Source organism: Adiantum capillus-veneris, chromosome 5 (genome assembly GCF_014529385.1).
Source record: "Adiantum capillus-veneris isolate H3 chromosome 5, ASM1452938v2, whole genome shotgun sequence".
NCBI classification, from domain to species: domain Eukaryota; kingdom Viridiplantae; phylum Streptophyta; class Polypodiopsida; order Polypodiales; family Pteridaceae; genus Adiantum; species Adiantum capillus-veneris.
Genome location: NC_140935.1, coordinates 60,223,468 through 60,236,894, shown reverse-complemented (window position 1 = coordinate 60,236,894; position 13,427 = coordinate 60,223,468). Strand labels below are relative to the sequence as shown.

Here is a 13,427-nt window from a genome sequence, read left to right as displayed (position 1 = left end):
GCTGAACAGAATCTTCCACAAACACTACATCCCGTCAAACCAGAATACGCTTTGTTTGCGGATGATAGAACCTGTAACCTCTTTCTTCTTAGCCTCTTTGGCCTTCAACTTAGGAGACCACTTGATCAAGTGATCATTAGCTTTACAATAATGGCAACGCATCTTCTTTTCGCCGTTATCACCAGAATTTCCAGACGAATCGCTGTCAACAAAAGCATTAGGAACAAAATTTTTGCCACTCGTAGCAGAACCATAAGAAGTGGCTGCATTATTGTTACCACCCTTTCTTTGAGAAGCAATAAAAGCCTGTTCAACTGCATGCTGCCTAGTCCTGTTTTTTCAGAAAATGACTCTTGCAACAGCAATGTGCATAATGACTTCACATGCAGAAATAAGCTGCTCATTGATATCCTTGACACTAGCAAGGAAAGTGTCGATATCATCCTCCTCTTGCATAATCTTCGACTCCAGCTCTTTACGCAGCAAAGCAATTTTAGCCTCATTGTGACTTGCATAAAGACGAGCCAAAATATCCCAAGCTTGTTTTGCAGATTTTGCTGAACGGATGTGAGGAACAATGGTGTGCTTCAGAGACAACGCAATCAATGCATGAGCCTGCGCATCCTTAACATCGCAACGAGCTTGTTCTGCCGTAGGCAAAAGAACTCTAACAACAACAATCCTTGCAGCAAGACCTGCAACATCCTCAACATCGCATACATCCTCAGAACCAAGACATACATCAATACCCTGCACAATGTTCCAGACGCCCTTTGACACTAGAACATGTTGCATCATATAAGCCCACATAGGGTAGTTGTCCCCATCCAACCTGTCCTCAGCAGCAAACATCTTGAACACATCTGTGTTGTTGTTGTCAGCCATGGTAAATGCTGCACCTGATGTGAAAACTGCCCGAAAATAGGAAAAATGGAACGGGAACAACACGTGCTATATAGCACAAACCGTAGAAGACTATAAGGTACATGTTATGCAGAAAACGGCACTGACAGAAATTTTGCACAAAATGACGAAATAGCTTATGCAGTACTGCCTGTAGTGGAAACGGAGGCCGAAATGAGTTCAAATCAAAAATCCGAGCGCACCAAGCAATACGAGCTTTCTCGAAATATTTGTCGACTTGCGAACGCTCGCCAAAGATCTCTGAAATTTGAGAAAGTGAGCAGGCGTGTACGGGAGCAGCTGGCGACTAAGCCCGAGAGGACGGAACCTGTTGTGATACCAATTTTTGGAATTAGGGTTGCAGAGAAACGCACACAGCTTGGAGAAGACGAAGGAAGCTCAAGGCACACAATAGAGAGTGTATTACTTAGTGTGCAATGGATAGATAGATAGCCCTAGAGTTATGGGCGTATATACAATGCTCGAGGGAAAAAACGTCCTAAAGAGGGAAAAAATGCCCCGGCGGTCCTAGTGTGTTCACACACATCACTACGACATGTATATGGTAACAATCAATGCATGAACCTGTAACCTAGTGTGGCCAGGTGGCTAAGTTGTGTAAAACTCTAGGATGGCGAGATGAATCTGCTTTGTAAACGTCCTCTGAATCAAGGAAAGCCAGGCTAAAAAGTCTGCACTGTAGAAGCTACTGTAAACTGTAGCAGTCATCGTTAGACCGCACGGACCACCGCGTGATGGTGTCCTATCAATAGGTAGGGTAATCCAAGATGAGGGGAAAGCCAAACTCAATAGTCTGCATTGGGAAGGGCCTCTAAGAAGAGGTGTGGTCAGATCAAGGTGTCTGCATCGTGATCATCCTGTAGAAGCAGGAAAGCCAAATTGAGCAGTCTACGTTGTGAAGATCCTCTGAGAAGAGGAAAGGCCAGACCAATCTGTCTGCGCCGGTTTGCGTATATCTCCTACCTCCAATCCTTCGGTGTTAACCAAAACAGAATCCACGCCAACGCCACCAAACCGTAATTCAATGTGGCTCTCAATGTGAATGAGTTGGGAGTGGCCTACTGCCTAGGTTGAGAGATAAGTCTGTTGTAAGGTTACCGAGGGTGAGTGTAAGCAACTCTGAAGGTACCAATCCAAATGATGAGGAGTGTAGAAGAGCAACTGCACTACCATCCAAACGAAGCTCGAGGTGACTCCGGATGTAGTCGCGGAATGCCTGATCTCCCTTATCTCGCGGGTAAACTCTCCAAGCGAGTCCAAAGCATTGAAGTCCCACTCTAGTTTGTAGATCCAAGCAATGAACTTGTCCAAGAAGAGATCCAAAACCAATTGGGTCAAGCGTAGTTCGGTGCCCCAGAGGTATTGGCCCCAAAACCTAGCGTCCCTATCAGTATTTCTTTTATATTAATCTTTGAGCAAAGTACAACTCCCGTCGGGAACCTTCGCTCTCAGACTCTACGTGTAGATGCTCTGAGAAGTGAGGCCCTTAGGGCTCTTTTATTCTTACAGGGAATGCTAAAAGCAGAGCCCTAAAATCTTCTAAACTCAAAAACAGTCCCAAAAGCTTCAAACTTAAAAGCAAATAAGTCCCAAAAGCTTCTGGCTCCAAAATGTGGCTCCAAAAGCATCCATCGCAATTTACAAAAATCCGTACAGGTTGCCAGGTCAGCACATGTCAGCGCAGAACGCGGAAATCCGTACTGTCTGTCACGTCAGCATGTCAGTGCAAATTCTAAAATCCGTATTGTTTGCCACGTCATCGTTCGTACCGTCTGTCCATGTCAACAGACTATCCTCGGGTGGTGATGCCACGACATCACTTGTGGTAGGTTGCATCTGTGATCTATTCTTGATTGGATTAATTTAACGCTTATTTTACTTCTAACAAGAAAAAGAGTAACAATAAAGTTTTGACGAATGTCACGTATTTGTTGAGTGATGCTATTAATTGGTATCAAGCATGGTAAGAGGCATAGATGGTGGAGCACATTGATCGTGCCACGGATGGCGAGTCAGTGTCTTTTAGTTGGGTCAACCTCCAAGACAAGATCAAGGGTCGTTTTATGTCACCACAATACCTTGATCCGTTGAAAGAGGATTGGAGAGGCCTCAAGCAAAATGAGACTCTAGTTATGTCTTTTTCTAGCCGTATCTTACAGATTGGTCTTCAATTGCGTAAGTTGGATGAGGATCGCAAAGAGGCTTTCCCTTTTCGTTTGGACGAGTACATCAAATACACTGTGCAAGTCTTCGACCCTAAGGACTATAATGACGCTGTCGCACAGGAAATGAAGCACAACAAAGGTAAGCCAAACGAGAAAAGTCAAGAACTTCAGAATCAACAGAATGGTAAGAACCACAATACCTCTTCTTCTCAATCTTCCACTACATCTAGAGCACAATATTCTTCACCTTAAGGTGATAAAAAAAGGGAAGGTTGAAACTTAGGAAACCCCTAGTTTGACACCTGATGAAAAATTGGTCAAGGAATAGCAAGAGGTTGGTTAAGTCTTAAAGAAAGAACCGAGTATGGAAAAGAAGAAAGATCTTTTAAGTGTCACACTGATGGTCACATGAAAAGAGATTATCCTAAGAAAGAACCCACAAAACCCACATTCTGTTAGTGTCATAAATAAGAAAACTAATGTGCCCTAAGTTTTTATTGATCACCTAGATGAGTCTCTCATGAAGTGTTATGGTCATGTGAAGAGTTAGCGCATTGTGATCTTATTTGATCCTAGGAGTATGCATGATGTGATTAGCAATTCTCTTGTGAAGAGCACACGTTTAGAAGCTATTCCAATGGACCCTATAGCAGGTTCTGGATTTGTTCCTGGCATGTACTCCTTAATCACGCATGAATATCCTAAAGCAGCAGTTTCAGTTTAAGACGTAGGTTTTTGTCGTAAGTTTGTTGTGTCTCCTCTTTGTGGATGTGATATGATTTTTCGCAGTAAGTGGTTTCGTGATCTTAAGCTCCAAGTTGATTGGGAAGAAAACACACTCACTCTCTCTACCAAAGGTGCCTCTTCTGTGGTCATTTGTTGTGAGTCGTGACTATAGTATGCCTTCTTTGTCATTAATCTCTCTCTCATGTTTTGAAGATAAAACACGGAGTCCAATAGCATCTCTCAATACACAATCACATAGTGCAAAAAAGAGTCAATGATTGCATGATAAGGAACCTCTCTTTGTCATTGATTCTCGTAAGCATGAGAAGCATTTTTTGCGTGATAGAGATTTAATTGTTTGTAACGGATCATCAAGCCTTCAAGTGGCTCTAGTCTGTTGAGTACACCTTGGAGTGGCCGTCAAGCTAGACGGTTCCAGTCTTGTGAGCAATTTGGTGGTTTGATTGATTATGTTCCTAGTAAAGCTAACCCCATTGCAGATACGACCAGTCGCCCAAGACAAATCTTGGCTCTTGAGTCGAGGTTCATAATCCCATTCAAAAAGTATCTTCTGTTCGCATGAAAAGTCAGTTTGCATTTTTTGCGTATCTCGTTTGTGACGGTCTCTTGTATTTTCGTCACAGTCTTTGTGAGTTATCTTCTCATGGGAAAGCCACATTGCACGATGCACATGATTCACTCACGAATGAGCACAACTAACTCCTCTTTCTATGGTTTAAGACAGCCTAGGAAGTGTTTTGGCACCCATGTGAGCTTGTACGTAAGACGTGCATGTCCAGGCAGTTGCATACCCCGTGATTGCACATGAGCACAACCAGCGTTTGCTAGGTGTAGGCACTGTTGGGGAGTGGTCCCATACATTTGCATTAGTATCCAGCCTAAGTAGTTATGTGCATGTAAAGCGAAGTGAGTTTATTAACTTAATAAGTGACATTTCTAGAAATCGTGGCATTTTTATTGGCATTGCCCGATCCAACTTTAATCCCATATATAAGTGACCCTAGGGATCACTTCTCAAGATAAGTCACTACTCTTAGTACCGGTACCAAGTACCCGTAGTACCTCAACATCTCTGGCGTTTTTGCACTAGATCACCCCATCAACACTAGCGTTTCAGTTTTCAGCCATAAACTCACCAGACCGTCGCAAATTCCGACATTCGTACCAACGTTTTTTAGTTTTCAGCCCATTGCGAACATTGACGATAGTAGATCAGCCCATAGCCTTGTCGCAGTTGCATTCAACATCCCTAGCGTTTTGCATTTTCAGCCCTTAGCCTTGCAGACCCAAGCATCTACAACAAGATCTCATCAGCATCTCAGCATCTAGGACCATTGTATCAACATTTGTGCAATCTAAAGCAAATACTTCTTTAGCGATAGAGCGGGGGGCCCTTGGAGGGGAGTTTGGGACCCCATCTGGTGTTTCTCTCTCTCTCTCTCTCTCTCTCTCTCTCTCTCTCTCTAACACACACACACACACACACATACACACACACACACACACACACACACAACGTTCATTCAGAGTTATGTTGCAAGAGGAGCAAGCATGTGGCTTTGTGATGTGAGGGAGGGACATTTTGTTTTGGATTTTTTCTTCAGGGAGACCAGTATTGGGAGAGCAGTTATGAAGCTAGCTCCCATGGCCGTGTTTCGGTGGGTCGATGAATGTTGCATCTTTGTGCCAAGCTACGGATTTTGCTTGACAGAGGGAGAATTTCTTTTCTTCTAGAAGCAGAGGATGTACTTTGATTTTTTTCTTTTTCATTTTGAGGATGAAAGCTTTGAGTTCCTCTTGTTGATCTGGTATGCAACAGACCATGTGCATGTGTTGGTGTTGGCTTTGACAGGTAGAGGGAGATCCCATATTTTTATATCTTGTATGGTCGTCCGACTTCAAAGGATGAGGGTTGGAGGTGGAGCATGTGGTGCGAAATGCTTAGCCAACTATAACAACAGTTCAATGAGGTTTTGTGCTATAGATAATTGGTTCGAAGTATCTAGATGTTTGTAAGCTATGAAGCTAGTAGAAGGTGCTAGGAGTTTCTCTATGAGATGCCTTTGGCATCTAGAATATTTCATGAGGATGACACATTCTTTGAAACTTGGAAGGCATATTTGAAACTTGGAATATTGTCCTAACTAAGGGTATGTTCCCACGTGGAGCATGTACATTTTCGCCAACAGTTCTCGCCCCTTTGAATGGTCTTTTATTGATGTTGTTATTAAATGACTCTTCCACATTGTCTCTTGTCGTCAAAAGTGGTCACCCTCATTTCAGTTGCCTGTCTTCCTCCTTTGTTCCATATTGACAATAGAGGATGTTGGCGTTCAAGAATAAGTAGGTAGCTTATCTTCCCCTATTTGGCCACCAAGCGCCCTTGATTCGCTTCTATTGCTTGTTTGTTTCTTTGTTCGAATACCTCCACCCGGCTTCTTTGGTTTTCATTATCTTGGTGATGATGCTTTTCTCCTTGATTATCATCAGGTACTCCAGTTGTCAGATGCAACGAAAGTTTTTAAGGATTTAGCTCAGATCTAGTACTCCACACAAACACAAGGGACACCTTACTTTACTTGACAAATTTGAACTGAATTGAATGAAAGAAAGAGACACGAGAGAGAGAGAGAGAGAGAGAGAGAGAGAGAGAGAGAGAGAGAGAGAGAGAGAGAGAGAGAGAGAGAGAGAGACGTCGGGTCCCAAATCTTCAAGGGCCCCCTTGGTCTGTTGCCAAAGCATGTACTTGCTTTATTACTTGCACAATACTGATACAATGATGCTAAGTGCTGAGATGATGAGATGCTAATGGGTACTTGATACTATTGATGTTGGGTGCTGATGAGGTGCTAAGGGGTATTGCGTAGATGCTTGATACTACGTCAGCGTCGACGATGACGATGATGACAAGGCTAAGGAGTGGATATTGTGGGTACTTGGTACCGGGACGACGACGACGACGGGTTGAAAACTGAAAACGCTGGAGATGAAGATGGTTGAAATCTGAAAACGTGGATCTGATCTGAATTTGAAAATGCTGAACTAATCTGAGGCTGAATCAAAAAACGCAGGTCTGATAAGAAATGTTGGCGATGCTGGGCTGAAAACGCCAGATGGCTACTGGGGAAAAACTTTTTTTAAAATAAAACGAGTACTCAAGCGTGCGAAAACGACTTCATAAAAAGATAGGTGTCAAAATTAGTGGGTAGAAATAGGGAGAGTACCACCAAACGCGTTTCGCTCTTATGAGCTCATCAGTGGTGGTGTTAAATGGATTGAGTTTATAAGAGAGGAGGAGGTAGGGGTTTATAAAGGGAGCTTGAAGGAGTCTTTTTGAGGTTTCTATCTTGGGGGACATCATATTTTGGGAGAAGTGGCTTTAAAGGCCAAGTACTAGGGTACAAGGGAGGGAGTTATGGTGAGTTAGGTGTGGGTGTAAGCTAGAAAAATTACCAGGTTCTAGGGTACAAGTTTTTGGGAATGAGAGGTTCGGGGTAGAAGTGTGAAAAAGGGAGGCTAATTTAGGTGAGAGAGAGAAGTGTAATGAAAAAAAAGGGGAAGGAGAAGCATCAAGTAAGGTTTTGGTAAAAGTGGAAGGAGAAGCATCAAATAAGGTTTTGGTAAAAGTGTAAGGAGTGTCCAAAGGATAATTCAAGGGGACGGGGGGGGACAGTTTATCCAAAAATGAAGCTACTAGATGGTATGGTGCTTGAAGGAGTCTTTTTGAGGTTTCTATCTTGGGGGACATCATATTTTGGGAGAAGTGGCTTTAAAGGCCAAGTACTAGGGTACAAGGGAGGGAGTTATGGTGAGTTAGGTGTGGGTGTAAGCTAGAAAAATTACCAGGTTCTAGGTTACAAGTTTTTGGGAATGAGAGGTTCGGGGTAGAAGTGTGAAAAAGGGAGGCTAATTTAGGTGAGAGAGAGAAGTGTAATGAAAAAAAAGGGGAAGGAGAAGCATCAAGTAAGGTTTTGGTAAAAGTGGAAGGAGAAGCATCAAATAAGGTTTTGGTAAAAGTGTAAGGAGTGTCCAAAGGATAATTCAAGGGGACGGGGGGGACAGTTTATCCAAAAATGAAGCTACTAGATGGTATGGTGCTTGTATTTAGAAGAAAAGGCTAGATATACAAAAAAGGGTTTGGGGTGGCTTGGGAGGTTTTTTGAAAAAAGACTGTGTGCGGGGTAAAAAAGGGCGGGTCAGGAGGGGTGTGAACTATGCACCAATAGGCTGTGGATGTTGGGGCCTAAAGTCCAACAAATAGTAGGCCTAGGGAGATAGGAGAGGTTAGCATCAAGCTGGCAAGCTTTTGAAATGGGATTGCTAATATTTTGAGAGGGTAGCAATTTTCTAGTGGTAGGTGTGAAGGGGATTTTGAACGCGGTGGGTGGATTTTTTGTTATCTTATGCAGGGGAAGGAGGAGAGAGGTGCGGTTGAGGTAAGAGACCTTGCTGAAAACTTTTTGGAGGAAGTTAGGTGGGTAACCCTTAGCCCGAAGGCGTAGGTAGAAGAGGTTGCGGAGGTAGAGGTATCCCTTCAAGGTTGATTCTCTAATACAATATCTTTTGAGCTCTGAGATGATGAAGGCGACTTTTTGATGTGTTGGGTGCCAGGAGATCCAAGGGATATAATTGTAGGCATTCAAAGGTTTTTGAAAGCAATGGGAATCCAAAAGGCTAGATGTAGCGAAGCAGGTACCTTTAAAGAATTCTATGTCGAGGATAATGGCCCGAGTAGATGAGATGGTTCTAGAGATTTTGATGTGCTCCTGAAGGGGTTCACCATATGAGTTTAAGAGAAAAGTAAGGGATTTGAGGGATCCTTTCCAAAGTCCAAAGGCATCATCCACATATCGTTTGAAGTAGAGGAGGTTAGGGTTATGCAAGAGGGGGCAAGAGGCTTCCAAGTGGCAAAGGAAGAGACATGCATATACCACGGCAAAATTTGAGCCCATGGCAGTGCCTTTGGTTTGTTTCCAGAATTTTCCTTTAAAGGTAATGTAGTGATGAGATAGGATAAGGGAGGCAAGGGAGAGTATAAAGTGAGATTTTTGTGGGTCAAAAAAGTTTGAGATGAAGGAGTTGAGAGCAATGAGGCTTTGATTAATGGGGATACTAGGGTATAAGGCTTCAACGTCAAAGGTGAACAGGAGGGTGTTAGGTGGAAGGGGAAATTTATCCAAGTCTTGGATGAGGGTAAGGGAGTTTTGAAGGTGTTGCTTTTGGGCGAGGAGGATTGGGTAGAGTTCTATATGGAGCCAGATAGAAGCTTTTTCAAAAAGGTATCCCTTACAGGAGCAGATAGGACGAGAGACAATGGATGGTTTATGGAGTTTAGGGATAAAGTAGATAGGACAGGGTTTAGGGGTTTTATTAAGGGAGGAGAGGATAAAGTTCCGCTCCATAGAGGGGAGAGCGGAGTAGCGAAGGGTGATAGAGGTAAGGAGGGAAGCTAAGAAAGCAAAAGGGAAGTTAAGGCAAGATTCATAGGTGGAGTGGTTATTGAGATGTGAGAGGGCATCTTTCTCATACCAATCTAATGGCAAGATAACTACGCCAAGGTTTTTGTCAACTGGTTTTATGATTATTGATGAGTCCAAGGAGAGGCTAGATAAGGCTTCAATGACAAAACGGGGTCGCTTTGAAGTGGGAAATTTACAAGCATTTAGCATGAGGTTAAAGTTATGTTGGTTAGTGGACAAAATTTGGTTGAGATGGGGGTTTATTAGAGGAGGTTTCCAAAGTGGGTTGGTTTCCTAAAAAGGAGAGGGAGAGGAAGGTTTAAGGTTTTTGAAGAAAAACTTAAGGTTGAGATTTCTTGATAGATTGCGGTGTGCGTTGAGGAGCAAGAGAGGGGAAGGGTTTAGAGGGGGAGGGATGTATTTTAAGCGTAAGGCCAAACATCGCCTTTCGGAGAGAGAGAGAGAGAGCTCGAGGTGCCAAGTTGTGGATTTTGTAGTTAGAGAAGCCGTGCTCCAAGGTTGAAACTTGAATTTTACCAAAGAGCAAATGTTTGTAGCCTTGTGGATTAGTAAGTGGGAGCCACAACTTTCTTCTTGTTCTTCCTTTGTGGAGAGGGGGTTCGGGGGTGTCATTAGAAATCCAAATATATGGGAGGAGGGGGGGTTTGGAGAAGTAGAGGTGTACCCAATTGCATGGGTGACTAAACCCTAATCCCTCCTCCATGTATGTGTGTGCGTGCGTGTGTGAGATTGTGAGTTCAAGAAATGCGCTGCATATAACTTGTGCAACAGAGCATGTACATCTCCATTAGGCCCATGTCATGACTCTTGCTGCATGAAATTGAGCTTTGGGCCCTGTGTCTCTAGTGTCCAAAATGTTGGTCATCTTGGAGTTAAGAAGCTGAATTTCTTCTTTGCGGCATGCTCTTATTTGCATTTTTCTTTCCCTTTGTCTAGTAACAAATGATTGTGATGATTCTAGGCTTCAGATGATGCAAAGTGGATGGTGGAAGAGGCAAGGGCTGCAGCTCAGCTAGAGATTGAGTCTGCCAGGGCAGCTGCAAGAAGGATCGAAGAAGGATTGGAGGAGCAAGAGAGGGTTTATGGGGCTGTAAGCCAGCAGGTACTAAACACCTCTTGTAGAACCTGTGTCTATATTCCACCTCTCAACTATGATCCGATGTTTTGGTAGTGATCATTTTCTGTGCTTAAGGAATTTGATGACATGAGAAGGGAGGTACAAGAGGCAAGAAGGATAAAGATGCTGCATGAATCAAGTAAGGTAATAGATCCTTGTGTTAAAGAATTTCTACTGGTTTTTTGAATAGTATGGCTGATTACTGGTCTTGACTCTTCTAGGTATAATATGTCCATTTTCATTCACACATAGAATTCCTAATAAAACTTTCATGCCAAAAGGTAAGGGGCGGAGAGGAGGATAATTTGTCTGTGCTTGAGGAATTTTCATGACATGGACACAGCTTTTATGTTATAGCTTTGTTATAAATATATTTAGTTCTCCTGCAATGCATTTGGGTACATGGTTTCTGCTCCTGGATCATCTTACATCATTATTCCATAATGCTGCTGTTAATACTGGCTGTCTGTTTTTTGGATAACCTGGTGGATTGTTGAACAGGCCATGGATATGGAGCATGAGTTAGAAGGTTTAAGACAACAACTGGGACAGAAAGCCCTTGAAGTGGTGGCACTACGAAAAGAAGTAAGTTAGAATTGCAGTATCCAGTACTCATAAGGTGATATTTAAGGGAATCCACTGAGGAAAAATGCTTTTAAATTCCCAGTTCCTTCCCGTTGACAAGAATGTGCTAGAGTTTTCAGAAAGCTGGATTTCTGTGTTGTCTACTGCATGCTTTGTGGAAGCATATATGAAGTTCAAATATCTTTGTTCGCTGAATGTTATGGAGTTGTGGCTTGTGACAGAGGAAATTGTTTAAGGCTTTGCAATCAATTCATAATGGTCTTTCAGTGCTAGTATTTAGTGTGGATGTCTATACGTTTCACTTTTAGGATAAATTTGCGTAAAAGTTTCTGAGGTTAAGTCAACTGTTGTATAAAATACATCATAAGCCGATAAGGGTTAAGTATTTCAGAGCTGACTGAGTTTGATGACATAGTTTGCATCACTGGTTGCAATCTAGCTTATTAGGATTTTTTGCATGACCACCTTTTTGAACCATTTGGATTGAGTTTCCATATACAGAGATGAAAAGGCTTATTACTTCAGAGAGGGAGTAGCCTTTTTGAAGTTGGATGGCTGCTTATGTGTTCCCAGTTGCAGTTGCCAGTTAGAAGTAATGTCATATTTGAAACAGTAAGGGTCTTGAACAGACACAGCTGGTTTTTGCCAAAAATCAAAGCGTTGTGGTGCATAGGGATGACTTACGAGGATGTTTTTACCCTTTCATCATAATTTTAGCTGTTGTTGATACAGTTGGAAGCATTGAGATTACCAGAGGAAGACAAAGGCAAGATTTTTTGCCTTGATGGTGTAGAGTCACTGGGTTCATGCTTGGAGGTCGTTGCTTTGGATGAATCAATCAGCTTTTCACAGTGCCTTTTTCAATGGCATCGTGTTTCAGCAGAAGGAAATAAAACCGAACTGATTTCAGGTTAGCTTCAGTCATGATTTTATATGAAGTTAATAATAACTATGGTTTAGTTCATGTTGCGAAACCCTCAGCCACGATAAAAGCCGGACAAATTTATTAAAAGAAAAACAACACCATACGGATCGTTCCGTACGGTACTGATTGGTTCCGGACGTACGTGTTGATCTAACCCCTAACAAACAGCAAAAACAGTGACAAAACCCTTTAAAAAAAAAAAAACCCCGAAATCCTAAAACCAGCAAAAGACAGTAATGAAACCCTGAGAGAGAGAGAGAGAGAGAGAGAGAGAGAGAGAGAGAGAGAGAGAGAGAGAGAGAGAGAGAGAGAGAGAGAGAGAGAGAGAGAGAAAATGAAATGAAATGAAATGTTATATTAACGTCTTCAAAAGGCCAGAGTGACTGACCTATGAGACCAAACTGATACAAAAGTGGTGAGTTTGTTACAATGTCTGAAAAGTGTGAAAATGTGAAAATAAATGCAAAAAAATAAATACAAAGTATTAGATAAACTTCTTAGGAGCATTCTGGGTGTTTGGCTAGAATGCTTCTAATCCTTTGTTGTAGTCTCCTCCGGTGAAGTGTGCTTCTGCATCTCGGTCGTGGTCGTCTCGATTTCCTAAGCTCAATCGCCTTGTCAATGAGGGTGCCTTTGGTATGAATGTGGGTACTCCTTTGTGCTCGCTGCTGGCCTCTCGCTTCTCCTTCCATTCCTGCTTCTCTCGATCCGAAGAAATCTGTGATCTGCCTCTGAGGCTGTAGTGCTCTTTGTCTTCTCATTAGATTATCCCTGTGCCGATGTAGTTCCAGTAGGTACAGGCCTAAGCACCTTTGATCTTGGTATTGCATGACTCTATCTAGAGGTCCAAAGCCTTCTTTAAACAAGCAATGGAAACGCCCACGTATCTCATAGTATACGGTGCAGTGGCATATGTAGTGTAATTTTGTCTCCGGCTCCATTCCGCATAACTTGCAAATTCTGCTCTCAGGTGGGATTCCCCTAAATCTGCCAAATTCAATTTCCAACTGGTGTGAGGATGTACGAATCTGACCAATAGCACATCTCAAACCATGAGACAGGTGGGTATCCATGTAGCTCGGGCGAATCACAAAGCCATCTTCAGATAGCTGTAGGAAGTTTTCTTTGTAGTCGGCCATCTTCGTGCCCAATTCTTGTGTAGGGTCTACCCATGTCCTCTTAGTGTCCAACTGTATAAGATCCTGGCGGATGATTTTATTAATCTCCGTTCGTGTGATTGCCAGTGATGGAGCCTCAAGTGAGTATTGGAAGGGGGGTAATCTTTCCATACTGAACCCGTGTCTGTGAAACCACGAGGACAGTTGCGCATACCAGCATGATGTATCTCCTTTCATTGCTAATTGTTGAGAGGATTCAAGGGGCAATCTAGTATATCGGCAATTATTTGTATCCCACAAACCATGTATAAAGGACACTGATCTGGTAAGAGCTTCAATTTCTATTGGAGGGGCAACTAGTTCTGC

At 42.8% G+C, this 13,427-nt stretch overlaps 1 protein-coding gene across 4 annotated transcripts in view; it reads left to right on the top strand.

The window, feature by feature from the left end:
• LOC147457384 (stomatal closure-related actin-binding protein 1-like) overlaps window positions 1-13,427 on the top strand; it is an 81,015-nt gene that overhangs the window by 47,546 nt on the left and 20,042 nt on the right. For all 4 annotated transcript variants that reach the window (XM_086512274.1, XM_086512272.1, XM_086512273.1 and 1 more), the window contains 4 exons: window positions 10,278-10,418; window positions 10,509-10,577; window positions 10,935-11,018; window positions 11,751-11,928. In XM_086512274.1, the coding sequence (XP_086368400.1) occupies window positions 10,278-10,418; window positions 10,509-10,577; window positions 10,935-11,018; window positions 11,751-11,928 (472 nt within the window). The remainder of the gene's footprint in view (window positions 1-10,277; window positions 10,419-10,508; window positions 10,578-10,934; window positions 11,019-11,750; window positions 11,929-13,427) is intronic.